General features: G+C 38.0%; 1 protein-coding gene across 5 annotated transcripts in view; it reads left to right on the top strand.

The window, feature by feature from the left end:
• Positions 1–2574: 2574 nt before the first annotated feature.
• LOC133646668 (synapse differentiation-inducing gene protein 1-like) overlaps positions 2575–26134 on the top strand; it is a 105389-nt gene continuing 81829 nt past the window's right edge. For 2 of the 5 annotated variants that reach the window (XR_009825330.1, XM_062042286.1), the window contains exons 1-3: positions 2575–2986; positions 6269–6731; positions 25771–25908. Coding sequence is in view for 4 of the 5 variants with exons in the window: in XM_062042286.1 (XP_061898270.1) it covers positions 6306–6731; positions 25771–25908 (564 nt within the window). In the remaining variant the exon portion in view is untranslated. Of the gene's footprint in view, positions 2987–6039; positions 6192–6268; positions 6732–25770; positions 25909–26134 lie in introns of those variants that run through there. The other 3 variants (XM_062042283.1, XM_062042284.1, XM_062042287.1) reach the window with 3 other exon arrangements.

Below are 26134 nucleotides of genomic sequence, written 5' to 3' on the forward strand. Positions count from 1 at the left end.
GCCAAAGTAGAGGAGCGGAGCACAACTGGAAGGGTGAACCATCAAGAATCTACTGGCCCAGAGTGAATGGACTGGAGAGCATAAGTAGTCAGAAGGAAATGATTATCAGGTGTGCTCCAAGGTGGGTCCACCCCGTGACCCAGAAACCAGGCACTGTAATAAAAAGAAGACAGGCTGCAGCAGAGCTGCAAGATCAGGACAGTATAAGGCGACCCTTGGCGGTGTACTTGGTTTCTCAGGATGGAGAGAGTAGAAGTTAGGCAGAAGGGATGTATCGAGGATACAGGAGCTAGAGACCCATGGGTGTTCCTCAGGACAGTAGTCCTCACAGTTGACCAGATACTGAGCACCCCTCCCCACCTTCTGGAGTCTAAGAATTGCCTTCACAGTGCTGTCACATTCATTCAGGTGCCGCTGCAGCGCATAAGAAATAGCGGAACAGCTAATCGGAGTTGATTTTTTACCGCGACACTTCCGGTTACAAGACAGGCGGAAGTAAACAGAATTATAGATTTACGTGTCACTGTAATCACATACGGAATCAATGTTCGCTTAAAACAGAATGTAATGCAGAAATTTGTGGAAATTCACGTGATGTGACTGAGATGCTGTCATTGAGAGGAAAAGGTGAAATCATTTGTACGAGGACTGTGTACAGATACTCACCTCCATGGAGCCGGGCGGGCCAGCACTTTAACCAACAGCTCTGCATCCTTCTCGGGTCATCCCTCTGCCTGCCTCCGTGACACACGGCCACCTCAAAATATAACACTAACTCAAAAATACAGAGCCGAACAGTTCCCAAATGATTTCTACGTTTCAGGTGATATTTGTTTTGCAAATTTGATGACTACTTTTTGTCCAAAAGCTGTGAGGAAAAACACCCGCTACAACTGTTAATGTTGGGAAGTTGTGGACAAGACCACTAAACTTCATCGGTAAGGTAATGACAACTTAATTGCTTCTAATATTGGAGTACCAGTGTTGAAATAATAACTAATGCATCTTTGTGTGTGCTTTCTTGTACTTGAAAGCATTCTAACACAAATGTACATTATGTTATGGTGCGTATTCTTATTTAGTTTCCTTTGTTTATTTACTTAGAATGTTACTCAAATGTTAAACTAATCCCTAGGTTTGTTTTTTGTACAGATACTTTAAAACTGACGGGTTGTCAGTTTTAACAGCCGTTAATTGTGCTTTTAATCGAGATTGGATGATTTATTGATATTTTCCACATCGCCCAGCTCTGGGATCTGATAATCAGCTTGGAATAATCAAAAATAAGGAATCAATAATAATGTAACGACCTGTTGGGGTTGATGTCGGTATTCGTGGGTGGGTGATGTCCAGAATTCCCATGGTCATGAACGTACCACATCTGGATAGTAAGGAGGAAGTGTTGTTGCGGAATTAGGAGACGAGGATAGACGTGCAACGTGCTGCCTTAACACCTACTTGCCAACCCTCCCGGTTTTACCGGGAGACTCCCGGAATTCAGCGCCTCTCCCGATAACCTCCCGGAATAAATTTTCTCCTGATAAACTCCCGGAATTCAGCCGTAGCTGGAGGCCACGCCCCCTCCAGCTCCATGCGGACCTGAGTGGGGACAGCGGCGACAGTCTGTTTTCACGTCCGCTTTCACACGATATAAACAGTGTGCCTGCCCAATCACGTTAGAATGATTGAGGGCAGTAACAACACACAACAACAGCGGTCACGTTTTCGTCTACCGTAAAGCAGTTCGTCTGCCGTAAACAGCAATGTTGTGACACTCTTAAACAGGACAATACTGCCATCTACTGGATAGCCTCCGGGACACTGAAATTCAAGTATTTATTAAAATAAATATATATAGCCAGAATTCACTGAAAGTCAAGTATTATATATATATATATATATATATATATATATGAAATATATATGAAATACTCGAGTTGGTGAATTCTAGCTGTAAATATACTCCTCCCCTCTTAACCACGCCCCCAACCACGCCCCCGCCCCAACCCCGACCACGCCCCACCCCCCACCTCCCGGAATTGGAGGTCTCAAGGTTGGCAAGTATGCCTTAACATAGGTTGGTCAACAAAAGTTCAAAGAAAGAGCGTCAGACGTTGTGTGCAGTTCTTCTGGATAATAATAATGGGGCCAATAAAAATGGTAATAAAAATGCATTTTGTTCACGTCAGTATATACACCACTACAGTACATATAGTATCGTTGCAATAAGAATACTGATGAATACAGGTATCGACAAGGAATATTGATATCAGTATCTGTATCGATAGAATCCTAATTATCAATATATTGTACTTAATAACCCTGCGACCCCGAAAGGGACAAACAGTAGAAAATGGATGGATGGATGGATGGATGGATGGATGGATGGATGGATGGATGGATGGATGGATGGATGGATGGATGGATGTACGTAATAATAAACACAATGGACTTTAAAGTATTTTATACATGAGGCCACTATTATTGGAAAATACTGGCTGGTATATTAAAACGGTAACCATAACCACCTTGGCTGCAGGTAATGATTGCGACTTATTCGGTGGAGATCATCCACCCACATGTTCCACAGAGCACTGACGCGTAAAAAGCACATGATGCAACAGCAGCCGGGAGGAAAGCCACCGTCTCATCGAGGAGACTTTGACATCACAGCAAACCAGCAGCCTCCTGGACTCAGTTCGGCTCCAAGGTTCTCATCTAAATCCTCTTGAGCCGCCTGGTCACAGCGTGCGGCTGTGCGTAAAAATGGAGCTGTCGGCGTGCACGCAGCACAGCGCTCTTACGCACACGCACAGACATTGCACACTCGGAGAAACTTGCTTTATGTGAAGGCTGCGGCGTGCATGGCAGCTTCTTCACAAACTGATGATGTGAAGTAACGCCATGTGGACCAGAACCGGGCGAGTCCGTCAGTTGCGCTGAGGAAGGATGCTGAGTGAAGATGCAGAAGGACATTTGAGACAAGGTGAGAGACTACTTATTATGTTCCTGTTGGGAAAATGACAGAAAAGCCCCACGATAGCGTGTTGTTATTGTAACGTATCAAATCCAACAATACATTCTTGCATTATGGAGTACAGGCATTTTTTTTTTTTTATCAGATGTGATATTGTTACATGTTGGTTTGTTAGTGTGGTAAAGAGGTAAATAAACAAGAACTGGTGGAGAGATGTCTTATGTATAACTCACGTACAGTACGCACGCACACACTACTTGCACGTCTTCTAGTGTCTAATGGATCATTTGTGCTCGTGGGATGCGTTTTTTGTTGTGTAACGTGGTGTGTAATGGCAGACTGTGTTATGTGGCTCAGAATGCAAGGTGCGCACACAAGAGTCCAAGATAAGTGAGCCTCCTGGCGTGCGTGTGTGTGTGTGTGTGTGTGTGTGTGTGTGTGTGTGTGTGTGTGTGTGTGTGTGTGTGTGTGTGTGTGTGTGTGTGTGTGTGTGTGTGTGTGTGTGTGTGTGCGCGCGCGCGTGGGCGTGTTCACATTCAGATACATCATTGTGGTCCTCATTATTCACGCTTCTCCAGCCGGAACATGTGTGTCTCTGCCTTGTTCTTTATGTGCTATACATGAGCTTAAATACATAGTCGAGGCATAGTGGTTTTAAATGCGTCTTGTTGCTATTAATTGTTTTTCAATGTGAGTAATTTGATGCATAATTCTAGAGTCTGTTGCAGTTGTTTTATTATATTTTTAGAAATGATTTACCATTCTGAACCTATAAGTGCTGCAGGATAAGGTATAGGGTATTTTGTTTGCTCATGTTACAGATACAGAAATGACACATATATTTTATACATTTTAGGCATTATTTATTTATTGTCAGACACATATATTTTTCTGCTGACAGCCCTTATATTGATTAAGATACTTTTTAAAATATATCATATATTTATTTAACATTAGCTTAACATTTTCCGTCAAACAGAAGTCTGCAGCTAAAGTCATAGAGAAGTGTGTTAACCGCAAAAAGTATGACTAAAGTTGTGAAGCAGTATTTTCATTTGCACTTTAATTTTATGAACAGTTTATTTAAGAAACTTTTTTGTTTTTTGTTTTAGCACATAATTTTATTTAAAAAAATGTTTGCGTCTGTTGTTTATGAGTCTCTTCTACGCGATATATTTGGTTATTATTTATTTTTCTAATTAGCCTGATTTAAGCCTAAAGTTTATGCGTTAAATAATTAATAATCTTTGGGATTAATATATGGTTTCATATCGTATTGTGAACTGTAAGTAGGTTAGACATAATTATTGAATATGATTTAAAGAGCAACTGTACTTTTTTGAAATTTTTCTTATCGTTCACAATATTTATGAGGGACAAGAAGACAGAAGTTATTAGTTGTTTTTTTTCCGCTTTCTAACATGTTTTAGGTGGCTAGCAATGCAGCCAATGGGATCAATCAATTCTACCTCTAAATCACTTTAAAAATACATTTAAAAACCATCAGAACATTCCGTAAACTACATAATAACCAAGCTGTAAGAGTGAACACTCAGGAACTCTTTTTCTGGCGTATAACACATGGGCACACTTCAATATCATGTTTTGTTTGTACACAGTTAGCCAGACAGCGTATGTACTATAGTGTACGGTGATGGGCTGTGTGTATTATGTACAATATTAAAGTGTGACTCACTCGATGGACAGTTAATTGTTTGGTCCAGCTCGCCGGGTAAGTTTTTCCGGTTTATTTGGGTAAGCACTCCATTCATGTCGAAATAGCATGGCTTCAAGTTCCACATTTTGCAGCTTTGAGTCACGCCGACCTCACTCTCTTGGCTTCCATCTGCTCCAACGTCTCACCCTTCCTTCGTGCTAGCTTTTGGAAGCAATAGTTCATCATCTGTATATTCAGCTTCAAAAAGATAAGGTTGTGAATCCTCGTTTGTCCAAAAATAGTCGTCTTTGTTGTCAATTACCAAGTCTACCATAATACGAACACACACACGCCTTTGTTTCAGGAAGTGGGAACACATATTTGTTGCTGGAAGCCAGAAGTGTACTGGTAGGGAAACGGAAATAAAAGCGCTGAAGAAATCAGTCACGGCAATGATTAAAATGACCAAAATACGGTAAATATTTAACATATTGTTATGAACATGTATGTTACTATATTATATATACACTTGCAGCATGTATTTAAAACATTGATGGAGGGTTTTGAAGTTGTTTTAGAGGGCTTACTGGTATTTTGAATTATTACAAACTAAATACATTATAACAGCAATTACTGTATAGTGTTAGCAAACATATTTCAAAGTAATTGTTTTGTCTTTTCTTGCACAGTTTGGTAAGGAAGACAAATAACACTGTCTTAATCGAATACATCTAATATACTCTCTGCCATCTTTGTTTTTAATAAGACTTAGTTTGGAACAAGCAGCCTTATCATTTATGCATAACTTATTTATTCAGACTATGTTTAAAAATACAGGCCGGGTACCACCGACGGGACATAACATTAGGTACACCTGCACAATCAAGTCTTTTTTCCAAAAAATATGGTTTGAACTTCAATGTGAAAACATTGTATGTATCGGCTTACTGTATATACTTGACATTTTCAGCTATGAAAGTGAGTCAGCAGACAAAGTAACCTGACTGCAGCACACTCACTGCTATATTTTAAAGGATTGAGAAACTGTTTCTACTGGGCATTGTACTTTTTTTTAAGTAGTTTTTACTTAAACATTTTACATAATTATTATGTTAATATAGTAATTTATTCTACCGCCCGAATGCAGCTGAGATTTGCTCCAGCACCCTCCGCAACCCTGAAAGGGACAAGCGGTAGAAAATGGATGGATGAATAGATTTTTAATTTAGGTGTGTGACTGCTGCTGTTTTCAGTTTTTTTTATATGTATTTATGCAACTTTGATTTTGCTGCACTCTTGGCCAGGTCACTATTGGAAAGGAGATTTTAATCTCAATGAGTTTTTACCTGGTTAAATAAAGATTATTGATATTTATATTGATTTACATTACAGTAGAAGATATTTTCCATTACATGCTGATACGTGTATGTGTCTTTGTGTATGTGTGTGTGCGCGCGTGTGAATGCGTGTGACACCTAGACAAACACTCAACAGATGGGGATTTCATTGCATAGTCTTGTAAGCGTGTGTAAGCTGAATATTGACAAACAGGAAGAGGTACTCCTGTAATTAAATCTATTTCAGTGCATGGTCTTGTTTGGAAAGTTTCATAATGCATTATGCTGTGATTGCAGCTTACACATTCCATAACTCCATTTGGGCTCTGTAAGTATGAGCAGGACCAACATGGAGAGTCTCAGTGAGCTCCAGAATCCTCTTCTCGACAAAAGCAACAGACATGTCGTGCAGGGTTACCGTGGCGACTACCCAACCCAGCAGTACCATGAGGACAGCTTTGTGAGCTACTACTACAGCGGGACTAATGATGAGCACAAGTCTCAGCAGTTTCTAGACGCCACCTCACTTCATCTTGCAGTGGAGGCCTTCTACAAACCAAACTTGATCTTGTGTAAGGACAACGTCAGCCTCCACAGCAAAGACTCCAAGAGCGAGAGCTTTGAAACCACCTTCACAGAGAGTAAGGACGCGGTGCTGGGCGAGGACTCCGCAGACAACCAAAGCGCGCAAGGAGAGAAGGATGTAAAGATCCAGACGGTGTCATATGACGTGGAGGACGAGCAAGTTCCTGAGTATGAGGTGAGAGGTGGCGACAATTGGGTATGGAGGTTAATTTGTGTCTTTATTACAAAAGCTTCTTTTTGACTCTTAATTTATGTAGGTGATTGTATTTACATACAATTATGCTGGCAATTTAATTGAAAAAAGTTTCAGTATTTTAAAATTCTGTGTATAAAAATTAGTGTAAAGAAATTCAGTGGGAACAAAAATCAGTGTATAAAAATTCAGTGTGAAAAAATTTGATGTAAAAAAAAAAAACAGTGTAAAAAAAATTGCTGCTTCAGAAAGCAAGACTCGATTCCCGTAAAATAAGGCTTTAGCAATCGATCCTGTTTCAGAACCAGCCAATGAGCTGTCAAGTTTGAGGTCTCGTGACACAGGTCTTGCAAAACGGCATAAAAAAGCAGTGAACTGTGGTACTTGGGCATAATACAACATAATAAACACTTTAATACGGACCGCTGGATGTTTTCAAACTATAGAAATGATTCCAATTGTTAAAATTTGCACTTCTGTCATACGAGTTACTACATGTCATGAAAAAAGTGCTAAATAAATAAAGCATAAATAAATAAAGTCTGATGATATGCAGTTAAAATGACTGTGATACACAATGTGACCAAACATAAGCGTGTTGTTTACAAGACAAAGGTTAATAGATTTACCAAACACTACGGTAACCATAGCAAGCGCTGCTTCATGCAGGCGAAGGACGCGGCAGTGTGGGCGGAGTCCTTAATATAATATCACTGTTCAAGTGATATTATATCGAATAATTGGATGTTTTTTTATCCTTTTGCCTTTATTTTTCACCAAGTGTGCTGTATCTTTCTTGCTGTTGCTCAATTATAAAATATGTCGATCAAGGAAGTGGTCTGGGAAGTAGAGGAGCAGTGTTCATTTATTCTCAATATTCAACGTTTTATTGTTGATATTTAATATTTTAAATCCCACATTCTATATTTTATGTACATTGTGACTGTCATGTAATTCAATTCCTTGATCAACATCTTTTATAATCGAGCAAGAGCAACAAAGATGCAACAATCACGGCGAAACACAAACGCCAAGGGTAAAAAAACATCCCCATTGTCATATAATGTAACTATTCTGCATAACTTTGCTGTAGAACTCTGCCTCCGTTTGACACTCACTCTGTTCGCGCCTGGTCTGCATGAAGCAGAACTTTGTAAGTCACAAAAAATTGCAGGTTCTAACAAATGGAATCATTTGTATAGTTTGAAAATATCGAGCGGGCCGCATTGAAACGTTAAATATGTTGTGTTATGCCCAGGTAGCCCAGTTAACTGCTTTTGTATGCTGTTTTGCAAGACCCGTGTCATGTGACTTCAAACTTGACACTTCATTGGCTGGCTCTGAGACAGGATCGATTGTTTCAGTCTTATTTTACCAGAAGTGAGTCTTACTTTTTCAAACAGCAAATTTTTCAACACTGATTTTTATACACTGAATTTTCCAGCTCTAAATGGTAAATGGGTTATACTTGTATAGCGCTTTTCCACCTTCAAGGTATTCAAAGCTCTTCGACACTATTTCCACATTCACCCATTCACACGCACATTCACACACTGATCAGGAGCAAGGGTGAAGCGTCTTGCTCAAGGACAAAAACGGACGTGACTAGGATGGCAGGAGCTGGGGATCGAACCAGAAACCCTCAAGTTGGCTGGCATCGCCGCTTCACCAACCGTGCCACGCCGACCCACTCTGAATTTTTATACACTGAAATTTTTATACACTGAATTTTTATACAGTGAATTTTGAAATACTGATTTTTTTCAATTAAATTGTCAGCATAATTTGATTTAAAAACAAATAAAAAATCAGTTCTCAAATTTCAAACGCAAAAAAATTAAGTTACATAAATTCAGTGTCAAAAAAAAGCATGAGTAATAAAGACACAAATTAACCTCCATACAAAGAAACATGTATCGTAATATCATACAGGCCAGGAGTGGGCATTTAGTTTTCTGAGAGGCCACATGAACAACAGAAAATATTGTGGAAGACTGGGGAGCTACAGTCGCCATCAAAAGTTTACATACACTTGTAAAGAACATAATGTCACGGCTGTCTTGAGTTTCCAATAATTTCTACAACTCTTATGTTTTTGTGATAGAGTGATTGGAGCACATACTTGTTGGTCAGAAAAAAACATTTATGAAGTTTTTTTTATTTTTATGAATTTATTATGGGTCTACTGAAAATGTGACCAAATCTGCTGGGTCAACAGCTCAATTAGGTTTTATTTGACGTCACATGGGACCTTCTGGAGGAAAGTTCTGTGGTCAGATGAAACAAAAATTGAGCTGTTTGGCCACAATACCCAGCAATATGTTTGGAGGAGAAAAGGTGAGGCTTTTAATCCCAGGAACACCTTGCTCACCATCAAACATGGTTGTGGTAGTATTATGCTCTGGGCCTGTTTTGCTGCCAATGGAACTGGTGCTTTACAGAGAGTAAATGGGACAATGAAAAAGGAGGATTACCTCCAAATTCTTCAGGACAACCTAAAATCATCAGCCCGGAGGTTGGGTCTTGGGCGCAGTTCGGTGTTCCAACAGGACAATGACCCCAAACACGTGTCAAAAGTGGTAAAGGAATGGCTAAATCAGGCTACAATTAAGGTTTTAGAATGGCCTTCCCAAAGTCCTGACTTAAACCTGTGAACAATGCTGAAGAAACAAGTCCATGTCAGAACATGTCAGAAAACCAATAAATTTAGCTGAACTGCATCAATTTTGTCAAGAGGAGTGGTCAAAAATTCAACCAGAATCTTGTGGATGGCTACCAAAAGCGCCTTATTGCAGTGCAACTTGCCAAGGGACATGTAACCAAATATTAACATTGTTGTATGTATACTTTTGACCCAGCAGATTTGCTCACATTTTCAGTAGACCCATAATAAATTCATAAAAGAAGCAAACTTAATGAATGTTTTTTGTGACCAACAAGTATGTGCTCCAATCACTCTATCACAAAAAAATAAGAGTTGTAGAAAGTATTGGAAACTCAAGACAGCCATGACATGTTCTCTACAAATGTATGTAAACTTTCGATCGCGACTGTAAATTATCGCTAATATCAGCTGACCGATGATTTTTTAGTACATTATTTCCTGTGTGTATACAACTGGTTCGAAAAAGACTACTCCAATTTCAAATCAACATTTGCAATTGGAGTAGTGCTGTCAATCGATTACATTTTTTAATCACACTGTTGCATTTTGAATAATCGCAGATTCGCAATTAATCACAGTAAATTACTTGTGTTTGTATCATTTAAATTGATTAAAATAAAAGACCCCAACAGTTTCTCACACACATGCAATGTTATTGTCAGAATGTCATAGAGGAGCATTTTTCAAATGTTTTACATACGTCCTCAATTTGTTGATAATATGCAAATATTTTTATCTGAAGTAAAACTTGATTTTAAGCACACCTTCTCATTCATCTTTGCACTGACGTATGCATTGTTTACTGACTATATAGCAACACTGCTCTGCCTTTTAGGTAAACATCCACAGTTATAAAAATGGGACCCATTACCTCCCTGCTTGGCACTCAGCATCAAGGGTTGGAATTGGGGGTTAAATCACCAAAAATGATTCCCGGGCGCGGCGCCGCTGCTGCCCACTGCTCCCCTCACCTCCCAGGGGGTGATCAAGGGGATGGGTCAAATGCAGAGGACAAATTTCACCACACCTAATGTGTGTGTGACAATCATTGGTACTTTAACTTTAACTTTAAGGTAAGGAAGCTGTGCGGTCAAAACAAATTAATCTGTGTTTACATATGATTCATTCGATAATGATTTGGGATTAATTGCTTGAGTTAAAGCCTTAACTTTGACAGCCCTTAAGTAAATTTACTTTTGTAACACCGATATGTACCAGCCTCAATACCACTCTCTGTACCTCACTAATTGCTATTGTTCACTAGCGAAGAGGGAAGCTAACAAGCTAAGTACAGACATAAGTGGGCAAACACTCATTCACATTCATACACCAGCGTGAGTGGCACTGGGGGAAAAGTGGGGTAAAGTGTCTTGCCCAAGGACACATCAGCAATGACTTGGATGGAGGAAGCGGGATCCAAACTGTGTTTGGTTTATGGACAACCGCAAAAATGTGATGTAACAAAAGTCAACTCAGTACAGAAAGTAAACCTGAAAAGTTTACATCTTAATGGCTCAATTTGTCTTCAACATTTCACCAGCAATGCATCATTTCCATATATTTCTCTCAAAGCAAGATCCCTATCCATTTTGAATGATTTCTTAAATCTAAGGTTACATAAATCCAACAAGTACAGGTTGATAATTGTCAACTTCAGTTCTAAGATTATTGCAAATGAAGAACTGTATTTCCTTTTGACGGATTTTCAAGTATTACTATAACTTTGATTTAGCAACGATCAAGGGTTAAGTTAAAGGTAAACGGTTATGTTATTTTTTAACATCCAGTCTTCCTTGAACATTTCAGCATGTACATAGGTACCTTAATTCAAAAGTGTTGTGAGATAAGAGCTGTCTCTTGGCTAATTTCTGTGGTAAGTTTAAGTTGCAAACAAGAATTTGACTTACAAGCATGCCTGCCATTAGATGGAGGAGCGAATGCCACTCCCATAAGATCTGTCCAAACATCTGGTCTTATTCATTCAGCATTAGCTTATAGCTAGAGATCGACATAACTTTGTTTTCCAACCATTGGAATGGAGAAAGTGAGTGTGACAGACAGTGCTGAAAAGTAGAAGTGGGTGATGAATTAAAGAAAGAAATCATCAAAAAACATGACAGAGCGTGTCATGACTTGGCGAGAAAATATAAGCATAGCACTGCTAGTCTGCACCATATTAAAGCTGGAGAAGCCTAACGCCAGCCGTTGATGTTAAAATAGTAGCTAAATAGTTGACATGTATCCATGGAAGAAGCTGTTGATGATGTGTTTGATGGAGAAGCAGCTCAAATGCTTTACAAAGTTGGTTTTCTTTGTTAAAAACATTTTGCATGTTAAAATGGTGGTGTTTTGAGGGGCCAAGCACCAATTAAATCAATTGTAATTAATTTCAATGTGTGACGTTGATTGGAGACACACATGTTTAAAGTTAAGAGCTCTGTCAGAACCAATTAGGTTTGTAAGTTGAGGTAACACTGTATGTACAAAGAAACAAAAAAAAGAAATCATGCACACTAATTTAAAAAAAAAACAGATTTTTTATTTTATATCTGACACAAGAGAGCAGAGGCAGTTAAGGTCAAAGTTCATTGGATTCTAAATGTTAATGGATGATAACAAAAAAGAAGTGTGGTGAAGTAGCTAAGGCCAAAGATCAAGTCAAGTGTAAAAGGGCAGTCCCTAATGAGATTGTACGTATAAAAAGCCGTCTTCGTGCAAAGTCAGTTAGTTAATTAAGAGGTCAGGTATTTTTTTGTGGATAAAAGGCGGCCATGGAGATGTTTTTGCATTTCCATTTAGCAACCGGAGAGACTACCAGAGCGATTCACACTCATTTTGCATTCCCTTTTTCTCTGAAAGGTCATTTCACGGAAGTCTCTCAAGTTTGGTGTGGGGTAATTGTACACTTCGGTTTTATAATTGCGTTTTGAGCAAGTGACACATGTGATCGTATCCATCCAGGCTATTGTTCTTTGGGATTACTGGCATGCTCTTCAAAGAAAAGTCATGACAGCAAAGGAGCAAAGTCATTTCAGATGTGCTAGAAATCTAATTTGACTTGGGTGGTGGTGTTAAACATGCAGCTCATGGCGGCATAGAGCGACCCGATTGGACTACTCCTCTTCACAAGGGTGTCGATAGACACGTGGCAGCCACTGTTATCCTTTGCTAAACAAGTAATGTGGTGTGTGGCTTGTGTGCATTAACATTCACTGGAGCAGGTGGCCACTAGCGGGGGTTATTCCATGTCAATTCAAAAGGGATAAATTCTTCTGACAAAGACCGCTGAAATGAAAGTTGGCTCACCAGAATAAGTGCACTGACCTTTATCCTTTGCATGAATAAACACCAAACCTGCAAAGCAAAGATGGATCGGATGATAAACATTATGTGAGAGAGGTTGTGTTTAGGTGTTTTGGTTTGTAAGTTAGCAAACATGGTCATGGGGGGACAAAAAATAAATCATGATCTTACCTGTGTTACGTCATCCCATGAATAAGAAATACCACTCTTTACGTTGTTTCTAAGGATGGGTACAAAATTAAATAATTTGTAGGAACCCACCAAATTCTGTCTGGACTATCAATCAATCAATCAATCAATGTTTATTTATATGGCCCTAAATCACAAGTGTCTCAAAGGGCTGCACAAGCCACAACGGCATCCTCGGTACAGAGCCCACATAAGGGCAAGGAAAAACTCACCCCAGTGGGACGTCGATGTGAATGACTATGAGAAACCTTGGAGAGGACCGCATATGTGCCCCCCCCCCCCAAAGCAATGGATGTCGAGTGGGTCTGACATAGTATTGTGAAAGTCCAGTCCATAGTGGATCTAACATATTAGTGAAAGTCCAGTCCATAGTGGGGCCAGCAGGAAACCATCCCGAGCGGAGACGGGTCAGCAGCTCAGAGATGTCTCCAACCGATGCACAGGCGAGCGGTCCACACCGGGTCCCGACTCTGTACAGCCAGCACTTCATCCATGGCCACCAGACCTGTGTGTCCCCCTCTCCAGAGGGCGGCAGAGGAGAAAAGAAAAGAAACGGCAGATCAACTGGTCTAAAAAGAAGGTCTATTTAAAGGCTAGAGTATACAAATGAGTTTTAAGAGGGGACTTAAATGCTTCTACTGAGGTAGCATCTCTAACTGTTACCGAGAGGGCATTCCATAGTATTGGAGCCCGAATAGAAATCGCTCTATAGCCCGCAGACTTTTTTTGGGCTCTGGGAATCACTAATAAGCCGGAGTTCTTTGAACGCAGATTTCTTGCCGGGACATATGGCACAATACAATCAGCAAGATAGGATGGAGCTAGACCGTGCAGTATTTTATACGTAAGTAGTAAAACCTTAAAGTCACATCTTAAGTGCACAGGAAGCCAGTGCAGGTGAGCCAGTATAGGCGTAATATGATCAAACTTTCTTGCTCTTGTCAAAAGTCTAGCAGCCGCATTTTGTTGTAATTTCTGCCAAAGGTGCATCAACAAAATATTGAGCAAAAGTTGTGAAAATTTATGTACATGAGTGTGACAGTCTCCCGCTGTCGGGTGGGTTCTCAGGACCATCCAGGAAAGACATAGCTGCGGGCAGGTTTAGACTTCTTTATTTTTGCAAATAATATTCAGTCTTTTGCGGGTCGCTTTTCAGCTCCGCCTCGCTCTGCTCGCTCCTCCGCCTGCTTTCCAGCAGCACGTCGTCGTCTCCACTTCTCTCTGGCTCCTTCTCCTCACTCCGTCTCTCCTCGTCTGTCGCCCTCTTATACGGTTCGAGAGGATGATTAGATTGTCTACAGCTGCGCGCTCCACGCACCTTATACTGATTGCGGTGTCGCTCCCGACGCGCCCCGCCTTGCCGCTCGCTCGTCGTCCACGCCTCCTTGCCGCCATCTTGGAGCGGGACACGCCTCGCTGTCGGTCTGCCGGCCCCGCCTCCCCACAATGAGATGTTTTTATAAAATGTATTTTTTAAATTTGTTTTATTATTTTGCTACCTTTCCAAAAAATAGGTTTTCACATTATCTTCCGCCTGTGTGCAGCTGGGATAGGCACCTGCACCCCCCGTGACCCCGTAAGGGACAAGCGGTAGAAAATGGATAGATGGATGCCATTATGGGGTATCGTCTGTAGAATTTTGAAGACACAAATTAATTTATTCCCTTTTAGAATAAGGCTGTAACTGTCACAATTGAGTTAACCAGAGTAGAACCCCATCACATTAACATTAACAAAAAGCACACTCAAAAGGAGTGAGGAATATTAACTAAAGTTGCACACAAAGGTGTGGAGAAACAGAAATCGCACACAAAGGTGTGGAGATGTAACAGTTAACGCTACACGGCAACGCCGGGACTGAGCCATAGGGAAGGTGAAGCGTGAATGGAGCCAAAGCAGAGGAGACGTACACGAATGGAAGGGTGACCCATCAGGAATCTACCGGCACCGAGTGTAGGAACTGGAGAGCTTAAGCAGTCAGGAGGAAATGACTATCAGGTGTGAGCCTCAGTGGCACTGCAACAAAAAGAAGAGAGGCGACAGCATAGCTGCCAGATTATGACAGTAACATAACAAAATGTGTAAAAAGTGAAGCGCTTTGAATACTTTCCAGATGAACTGTATATTTCAAAGGTGTCAAACTCAAGGCCCGGGGGCCACATCTGGTCCGCCACATTATTTTATGTGGCCCGCGAAAGCCTAGAAATAATATGCGTTATAAAAGGCTTAATCTTTTCTTACTAAATATATTTATTTCCCATTTGACATTAAAATCATGTACTGCCTGCAATTGCATATCTTTTCAAATTCAATATTATCAAAATCTAAATATTATATTATCATGTATTCCAAAAATATTTTTTATTAAAATAAAGATAAATTCAATATCTGCTTGATTTATGATTTCAAGACAAATTATTAATCTAATTGTAGACTGTCAAATTGACAATAGATTTTATGGTTAAATTCCGCCGAATGAGTTTTTACTGTAAAATCAACTTTGGTACTTTTTTTTACATATACAGTAGTAGTAATACACTAAAACATTAAAAAACTAACAGAGAAACCATTGAAACAACCAGATTATTGGGGGAAAGAAAAAAAAAGGCAGCTTTGTTGCATGAATTTTACCGCTAAAAACAGTGCTATTGTTTTTGCATTCCATTCCATTTATTCATTTTTTTAATATGCTATAAAAAAAACTAAAAAAAAACGACTGCTTTTACTGAGGGACTGAGCTGCTAGTTTTTAAGTAAAATTTAAATATTTGTTTTGCTGCTTATGTAAAAAAAACATATTGTTAACGTATTTATATATATATATATATATATATATATATATATATATATATATATATATATATATATATATATATATATATATATATATATATATTAGGGCTGTGAATCTTTGGGTGTCCCACGATTCGATTCAAAATCGATTCTTGGTGTCACGATTCGATTCAAAATCGATTTTTTTTTTTAAATTCCACATGATTCTCGATTCAAAAACGATTTTTTTTTTTTTTTTAATGAAAACAATACACAACAATACCATAATAATGCAATACATTTTCAAAACCAAACCCGACCCAGAGGACACACAAACATGACATGGAAGAATCTAAAAGTAGTGAGACAAAAATGAATATTATCAACAACAGTATCAATATTAGTAACAATTTCAACATAGCAGTGATTAAAAATCCCTCATTGATATTATCATTACAAACATTAATAAAAAAATAAATTAAAAAAAATGAACAATAGTGTCACAGTGGCTTACACTTGCATCGCATCTCATAAACGTGACAACACATTGTGTCCAATATTTTCCAAAATGATATAATAAGTCATGTTTTGGTTCTTTTAATAGTTAAAACAAATGTAAATAATGGATCCCATATTCCAATATATGACTCATTATTATCTAAACTAAATGCAGTTTTTTCTACTGATATCATCTCTATAGCTCGTGTGTACCAGTCAGTATGAGTTGGACTATCAACATCTATCCATTTTTTTAATATTACCCTTTTTGTTATTATGCATATTGAAAGAAATGCATTTTTACTCTTTGATGACACGTTACTAAATTGATGGAGATCCCCAAGAATACAAGTTTGCAGTGTCATTGGGATATTTATATTAAGGAATGTGATTTCTTCTTTTGTTGTTTTCAACCATAACTCTTTTATTCTCTGACATTCCCACAATAAATGAACAAGAGTTGCCTCGGCTGCCCGACACTTCATACATAACTTGCTATCTACTACACCGATTTTAAACAGCTGAGAAGATACAATCTATTCAATATCTTAAATTGAGTCAGCTTATCTTTAATGTTTCTAAAGGGCTCATTGGCATTTTTCCAAATATCATTCCATGATATGTCATCTAAAATGTTTAAGTCCATCATCCATTTCCGAACACATGCATCATTTGCATTTCTAGTGTGGTGTTCTTTTATTATTCCATAAAATAAATAAATAATAAATAAATGATAAATGGGCTATACTTGTATAGCGCTTTTCTACCTTCAAGGTACTCAAAGCGCTTTGACAGTATTTCCACATTCATCCATTCACACACACATTCACACACTGATGGCGGGAGCTGCCATGCAAAGCGCTAACCAGCAGCCATCAGGAGCAAGGGTGAAGTGTCTTGCCCAAGGACACAACGGACGTGACTAGGAAGGTAGAAGGTGGGGATTGAACCCCAGTAACCAGCAAAACTCCGATTGCTGACCCGGCCACTCAACCAACTTCGCCACGCCGCCCCAAAATAGTTTAATTAATTTCTTGAATGTATCTTGATTAAATATTGCATCTTCCAGTTCATGGCTATTTAAAGACATACTTTCAGAGAATATGCATTTATTTACAGCGTGTTTTAAAGAGATAAAATTTTAAAAAATGATTTCTGGGTACATTATATTGATCAACTAAATCATTGAACGGTTTGAAAGAGTTTTTATTAATAATATGATGAGGTTTAGTAATACCTCTGTCTTTCCATGTTGTCCATTTAACCACATTTTTGTTAATTATGATATTAGGATTGTACCAAAGCGATTAAATTACAGATGTCATTGACTTGATTCCTAGTATTTTCTGACACAGTTTTAGAATGTTAAAGGTGGCTTCTATTGGGCTCTGCCTCAATTCATTAGGTATTTTTTTAATATAATATAAATTCCCCACATCAATGTCCAAATTCATTAACATATTTTTTTCTATGTTGATCCAGTCCTTATCTGCAGAAGAATGAAATAAGTGGCTTTCTTGTTCACAACCGAAGGAGATATAATAATGTAAGAAGTTTGGTAATTGTAGTCCTCCTTTATCTTTTGTACAAGACAACCTTAAGTATGAACAACTGGCTTTATTTCCACACCATATAAAATGTGATATCATTGTATGTATTTTTTTAAACCAACTTTTATTAATTAGGACAGGCATAATTTTCAGTATATAATTAACTGCTTGCAGTATACTAATTTTTACTATGTTCACCCGCCCCCAAAGTGATATTTGGAGACGTGACCAGCGTTCCATTTTGGATTCTATCTTATTTTTTAAATGTTTAAAATTTAGATCTCTGCTTGTATAAAGGTTTGGTGTAATGTGTAGTCCTAGATATATGATTTCTGCCTCTTTCCATTTAATTTTGGAGTTCTGAACTTGTGATTTCTTGCAGTGTTTATTAAGTAGTAATATGTCACATTTGTCCCAATTGAATTTATACCCTGATAAACAGCCATATTCAGTGATGAAATTATTGATATAGTTAAGAGAGGAGTTAACATGTGACAGGTAGAGAATTATGTCGTCACAATACATCGATAGCTTATTATACTGAGAGCCAATTTTTATACCATGAATATTATTTTCACTTCTTATTTTTGCAGCTAAGGGTTCAATAACCAAATTAAATAATAATGCAGGTGCAGGACATCCCTGTTTTACTCCTCTTTTTAACGAAAAAGGTTCTGAAATATGATTATTAGTTTTGACTGATGCCATGGGCCTTGTAAAAAGCATCTTAATCCATTGTATAAAATTATCTCCAAATCCAAATTTACGTAATGTGCAAAACATAAATGACCAGTTTATGCGGTCGAATGCCTTCTCCGCATCAACAGTAATACTGCTGTTGGATAAGGGAGACGTCTAGCATAGTAAATAACATTAAACAATTTCCTTGTATTGTCTGAAGATTGTCGACCTTCCATGAAGCCAGTTTGGACAGTATGAATTAATTTTCCTATTACATTTGATAATCGTGTGGCTAAGATTTTTTCCCGATTCAAAAGGATTCTCTATTCATTCAATACATAGGATTTCAGCAGGATCTACCCCAGTCTGCTGACATGCAAGCAGAGTAGTAGATTTTTGTAAAAAGCTTGTATAATTGTACAATGTTTTATCAACTGATTGCAATTATGTAAATTTGTTTTAACTATTAAATTAACCAAAAATATGACTTATTTTATCTTTGTGAAAATATTGGACACAGTGTGTTGTCAAGCTTATGAGATGCGATGCAAGTGTAAGCCTTTTTTTTTTTATATAAATGTCTAATGATAATGTCAATGAGGGATTTTTGATCACTGCTATGTTGAAATTCTAACTAATATTGATACTGTTGTTGATAATATTCATTTTTGTTTCACTACTTTTGGTTTGTCCTATGTGGTGTTTGTGTGTCCTCTCAATTGCTCTGTTTATTGCAGTTCTGAGTGTTGCTGGGTCGGGTTTGGTTTTGGAATTGGATTGCATTGTTATGGTATTGCTGTGTATTGTTTTGTTGGTTTGATTAATTTAAAAAAAAAAATATATATATATATATATATATATATATATATATATATATATATATATATATATATATATATATATATATATATATATATATATATATACACTACCGTTCAAAAGTTTGGGGTCAGATTGAAATGTCCTTATTTTTTAAGGAAAAGCACTGTACTTTTCAATGAAGATAACTTTAAACTAGTCTTAACTTTAAAGAAATACACTCTATACATTGCTAATGTGGTAAATGACTATTCTAGCTGCAAATGTCTGGTTTTTGGTGCAATATCTACATAGATGTAGAGAGGCCCATTTCCAGCAACTATCACTCCAGTGTTCTAATGGTACAATGTGTTTGCTCATTGGCTCAGATGGCTAATTGATGATTAGAAAACCCTTGTGCAATCATGTTCACACATCTGAAAACAGTTTAGCTCGTTACAGAAGCTACAAAACTGACCGTCCTTTGAGCAGATTGAGTTTCTGGAGCATCACATTTGTGGGGTCAATTAAACGTTCAAAATGGCCAGAAAAAGAGAACTTTCATCTGAAACTCGACAGTCTATTCTTGTTCTTAGAAATGAAGGCTCGAACACAAAATTGTTTGGGTGACCTCAAACTTTTGAACGGTAGTGTATTTTTGTATATATATATATTTATTTTTTTTTATTATTATTTTTTATAAATAAATAAAAATTTAAAAAAAATAGATTTTTAAAAATTGAGAATCGATTCTGAATCGCACAACGTGAGAATCGCGGTTCGAATTTGAATCGATTTTTTCCCACACCCCTAATATATATATATATATATATATATATATATATATATATATATATATATATATATATATATATATATATATATATATATATATATACATACATACACATGTATATTCATATGTTACTCATTGTTAAATGCGGCCCTCTTAGGGCAACCATAACTGCGATGTGGCCCTCAATGATAACGAGTTTGACACCCCTGGTATATTCAGTTGATAGGAACACAGTTTTGTTGATTTATGTGATTTCCTACATGTGTACGACTTGTTCAGAAGGCGTAGTTCTCCAGCCCACCTTTAGGGAAGCCTTCTCCTATTTTGGATCAAAATTGGCAATTCAACTACCATTTATTGGTTCCAACTACAAATGTCACTTTTGTGAACCAGTCAAGTTTTTTGAACTGTTCTTTTTAGCCTGTGTAGTTTTTATAGGAGTTTTTGTAGGCGAGGAAAAGTCCCACTGTCAAAGTATAGTGTTGTTTTGGTTGGACCCCAAATGTAGAGGAGGCAGGTAAAGCAAGAGCAGGAAAATGTTTAATGCCACAAATTAAGCACAATGTTTGATAAAGCACAAACTCACATGAAGCGATGGTACGGTGGGGCGCACAAAAAGAAAGTTGCTACCAAACTAGAGGCAGAGAACTAAACACAAATACAGGGGAGATGACAGGAACAATATTAAGGTGCAAATCAACAAGTGGGTGTGAGTAGCCCAGGAACATGCAAGAGTCACGTGCAATGTGTCAAATGGTAAGAACCAACGTTTCCCAGCTGGAGGCACTCTGCTTTATTGGCCCAGAATCTAATCAGCAGCAGGTGTGCTGGACAGTTCCGCCTCCAGCTGGCGTGATGACGTTTGAAGATAGAAAACCTGTGCTCCACTGATTAACACAATGTACATGCAGACTCTGAGCTTGTGTCTAAGACCCATGACAGGGTTTTGCTTTGAACGACAGATGTTCTGACGGAAACTTTTCAGTCACTTTTATCAAGCAAGCAGAGAAAAAGTGTCTTTAATATGCCCAAGTCAATGTCAGTGGCCCTGAATGCAGCAGTCATTCTGTGCCTTTATCAAGTGTGGCTATCAGGATTAATGCAGATCAGCGCCCACTGCTTTGCTCATGTGTGGTTGCATGATGGCGGTTATGACCAGCTGCTGATGTGATGGATCACCCACCCACCCGTCCAGGTGCACTGTGTTCATAAAGCAGATAACAGGGAGCCACATAATCTTGTCTTGGCACAGGCAGCTGTGGGATGATTTAGCGGGGCCACTGGCACTTCATCTAATGTCTAAATAAATAAGGTTCACACTCTAAATAGATATTTTTATTGTGCAGGAGAAGGTAAAATACAATTCCCTATTTATTGAAATATTTTTAGCGCACACATCCCGTTTGTCAATTGAAATTTTAGCTGTATGGATGGGTCACTTGCTCCATACAGTACCGTATACATTAGGTATACGGTCTAATGAGATGCAATACAAAGCTACATTACAAATGTTGACATTACAAAGATAAGCATACCCATTTTTGATAAACACTGAGGTATTCATTAAACAATATGACGTAATTTGGTGTGTAGACCTACTACGTCATAAGGGAACTGTTTCTAAAATATTAGAAACAGCCCTTGGTCTGAGGCAGAGCAGTTTTACAACATTGAAAACCACTATGATAACATGTTCAACTACAAATCATGGTCATTGACAAAAACCATGTATCCTACATGGCATCATCTAGATTTTTGTCATGCATTTTGGTAGTGAAACGGTTTAATGCACACCTAAGAATGTAGCTGTGAGTGTTTCAGTACTGAACAGTATTAATAAAGCAGTGGCTCTTAAAATGTTTTCACCAAATACCACCTCAGAAAAAATGTGGCTCTCCAAGTACTATCATAGTGACAAACATTAAAATACAGTAGCGTAGTAGGACTAAGTATTTATTAAAAACAAGGCAGATTTTTTTATTCAGCAAATATATTTAGTATGTGTTGCCACTGTAACATTATACACAGTTTTAACAGTAAAATTGTGTTTGAATAAAGGAAATAAAGCACTTTAAAAAAGAGATTCTTAGGCTTACCACTAAATGGAGCCCATGTACCTCTAGTGGTATGTATGCCACAGTTTGAGAATCCCAGTAATAAAGTATCAAATATTGGAATAATGGCTATGTGATATACTGTATCAGTTTATATGGGTACTTATTATACCCAAAAAAGCATATTGTATATAATATGCAAGACAACTGTTATAAAGCTTTCAGTTGCATGGATACAATGATCTGTTGTTAATTTCTTACAGTATATTGAATTGCTGTGTCGTGATACAGTATAACTTTAAATGGCAAAATAAAGCGATAATATCATGCCATAATTTAGACTGGGATTGCCACACCTACTACTTTTAGCGGTGGGTTGTTTGAATACACTGCCTTCAACCTTTCAACCCCAAAATAATCATAACTACTGTATGTTAGAATTTAAGGATAAAACACTAAAGGTCAATGTTGATATATTTTGGGCACAATACAGATAATGTAAATCACTGTAAATCTTATGTATCCTGGTGGGATTCAATTCAACAGTGTCTGACAATATCAATCAAAACAAAGCATTATCTTTGTAAGCCAAACGTTCATTCATAATTACAGCCAGTATGTATTCAGCACCAGTTTGATTGTTATGTAAGGACTGGATTGTTCCAAAATAGATCAAATGTTGGATTGCGTTTGAGCATTTCTACCTAAGGTTGTGTCCAGTGAGTGTATACAATGGCCCAGTCCACACAGGATTGTTGAAAATAAAATGCGTCCACACACGTGTCATATCAATAAATAGTCACGCCCAGACCAAAACGAATCACCAGGTGAGAGCAATGTAATACATATTTCAAACGTACAAATACTGTAGCGCTGTAGGCAGACACGGACAGAGCCACCTACGCACAAAACTATAAAAAAAAGAAAGACTGCATGTGCTCAACAAAAACAAACATAAGAACATGACAGGGAATGCACACAAGAAACCCAGCCTGTCATTGGATTTAAATGAAATCCAAGGTGTGTAATTGTGTAGGCATCTTCTGTTGCACATCTAGTTGATTGACGACGAGGTTCTGGTGCAAGTTAGGTTGTCCACCATTGTTGTTCTGGTTATCGGTTGTTCTGTGCAGAATTGTCTCTTTCTCTTCTGGTTAAGTGACAGTGACTTGGCAGCGACATCACGGTTTTCATAAAGTAGTTTTTTGCTTGTCCAAATGGCAATGAGAAGGCCCATTTTTCAGGTTGTCCCACTCTGGAACCCGCTCTCAAAAAATATCGCACTGAATGAATTTCTCATTTATCATAAATCATATTCTGAAATTTTTTTTACAACTGCCAAAAAGGACAGGACGTCAACAGGTGTTTTAAAGAAATAATCAGTTCGGAACTCAGTGTTCTATGCTTGCTAGCAAGGTTAAAATGTTTGTTAATGCATTGATCTGCCAATGTGTGTACAGTTCCTCTACACAACAGGAGCACTTCTTTGTTTTTCGGAATTTACTGCAAAAAAGTTTGTCTCCCAAGTTTTGAACTGAACTAGGGGCAGTAATGGTCATTCCCAGGATTGGCCCCAGGGCCGCCAGTTGACTCGCCTGTCGTAAAGTATAACTACAGTTTTAAAGACACAAAATACAGCTCTGACCTGAGGATGTGAGATATTTGCAAGCGGAAATACTTCTCAATCCTGTCAAGATTAACCAGCAGAGCAGCAGTTACCATAGAAACCTGAGCAATATGGGACATCGACAATCCCACCTTTTAGAGGAATATATATGCCATTGGGTAGAGGCAGGAAGGAGACATTTTGAGAGGAAATATCACCTTTTCTGAGATGGCCACCCGAATCGGTTTTCTTCGCTTCAAACAATGTGGACTGTAAAATAAATTTAAGACGGTCAATCCGAAAATTGAAAGTAGCTTAATAAGTTTTTATTAGACAAAGTATGAATCGCTGAGGAAGATGTCACTTGTTTTTTTAACGCACCCAGAACACCTTTGTCATGTGTATAAAAGGCCTTTCCGTTCCGTTTAAAAAAAAAAAATTATGTGTGGACAGGGACTATATTTTGCTCCCACTTTCTCTTTGCTTTGATTGATCTGCACAGAAAGTGAAACTAATGACATTTTGAAACCTTCTGCCCAAACATCCACTCTGTGAGTAAAACAAGTCCACCGCTTCTCAAAGGTCACGCGAGCGTTCTCATTGCCATCCTCATTTCGCTCCGCTAGAGTCGATCGATGTCTGTCTGTCATTAATTAGCTCACTCAGTCTTAGTGTTTGGACCGGAAGTAGCATATTGCGGCCAAAGTGAAGGAGGGGAAGTAGCAGGCGGTGGTCTGGTGTTCTGCAGAAGCAATTTAGCACATAAATGGCAGTGTCCTCTGGCTGTGTCCCTGTCACCTCGCAATGATGGAACAATCCGTTAATCCTGCCTTATCTGTCAGGCCGCTCAAGGCTGTTGACAGAGGCACCAAATCCACTCTGGTTGGCTAAGCACTTCCTGTGATGCGGAGGTCCAGGAACAAAGCCAGGATAGAATAGCAAGTATCTGTGCTCCAGCTCCATCACTGCAAATACAAACTGTCTCCCAGTAGGAATCATAAAGTAACTACAAATATTATGTTATTTTTAGGGCAGTCTCAATTTTTAGTAGCGTATCAATAAAGATTAATCGCCAAATTTATCTTGAAAGCACATGCTCCTTTTTTAGCTGGGCTACTCTCAATGCACCAAATATAAACTACAACAGTTTATTACACACAATATTGAGACAAGAAAACAGTAACCAAGGCAACATTTTGGCATTGGCAAAAATCTTTGTCATTAATAGAAAATAACCAGGGCATTCGTTAACCGAGATATCAACAATACTAACTTTTTTGACCAGTAATTGTTTAAATTTAATGTATGTTTGTATTATTTTTATTATTACTATTATTATTGTGCAAAATACAAAGCAGTAGTTTGAAAAAAGCAGTTTTTATATTCGGGGTCTGCAGCAAACCATGCAAATCAACAGGAATTAACTTTTCCGAACGAGTCAGAATTTTTGTTCCTGTCACTCACAGACACCAGTAGTACTGGATGGTCTTGAAAAGGAGGGTCGTACCATAGTCAATTCAGGACTGTCTGATTTCCGGGTAATTTCAGTACTTTAAAAAATGTGTCTCATCTGTAATGTTAAAGCTGTGGTTTCACAAAAGTTTAATCGAGAGGTAACTGGACTTCTTCTTGTACTACCTTTGCTGGCGACCGTGCCCTGGAATGACAATGTACACAAAAATTTGGGATAATAAATGTCAAATAGCTCACTTTATTTAAAGGGGTTACCAAATGGGTAATATAGTGAAGCAATACATTTAAAACACTTATGTGTGGTCTCGTAACATGTAATGGTGCTCATTTGGTCAACATTTTGAATGGATGATTTTTTACGGATCATCTTCAAACCGCTGTCTGACCCTCACTTCAGGATTCACCATTTTGTGGGCGGTCTTGCTTACGTGCCTCCACTTTGACTATGACTTCTCCCCCCGTCCGCCATGTTGTAATTTTTAGAGCTTTCATATCAAGTCCAGTGACAGATGTAAATTTGAACTATTTGCTTCTTTGTATTAAAAATGGCAACCGTGCATGTGCATGTCAATTCAAATAATTACTATGTCTACTATTTTAACTGGCTGTGTGGTACTGTGTTACTTCTGACTGCCAGAGTGATAGCTCCAGTGAAAGCGAGAGTGAGGACAACTTCCTGGTTCTCCCACCTCGAGACTACCTGGGCCTCGCCATTTTCTCCATGCTCTGCTGCTTCTGGCCTTTGGGCATTGTTGCCTTCTACTATTCTCACAAGGTACAAAAAAAACCTCCAGCATGTCATTAGCTCTGCTTTTCCATAGTGCTAATCAGCCACACTCTACCTGCTGTATATATATATACTATATATATGTATATATATGTATATATATATATATATATATATACATATATATATATATATACACACACATATATACACAAACAGTACATATATATATATATATATATATATATATATATATATATATATACTATTTACA

Source organism: Entelurus aequoreus, linkage group LG03, assembly GCF_033978785.1.
Source record: "Entelurus aequoreus isolate RoL-2023_Sb linkage group LG03, RoL_Eaeq_v1.1, whole genome shotgun sequence".
Lineage (NCBI taxonomy): Eukaryota > Metazoa > Chordata > Actinopteri > Syngnathiformes > Syngnathidae > Entelurus > Entelurus aequoreus.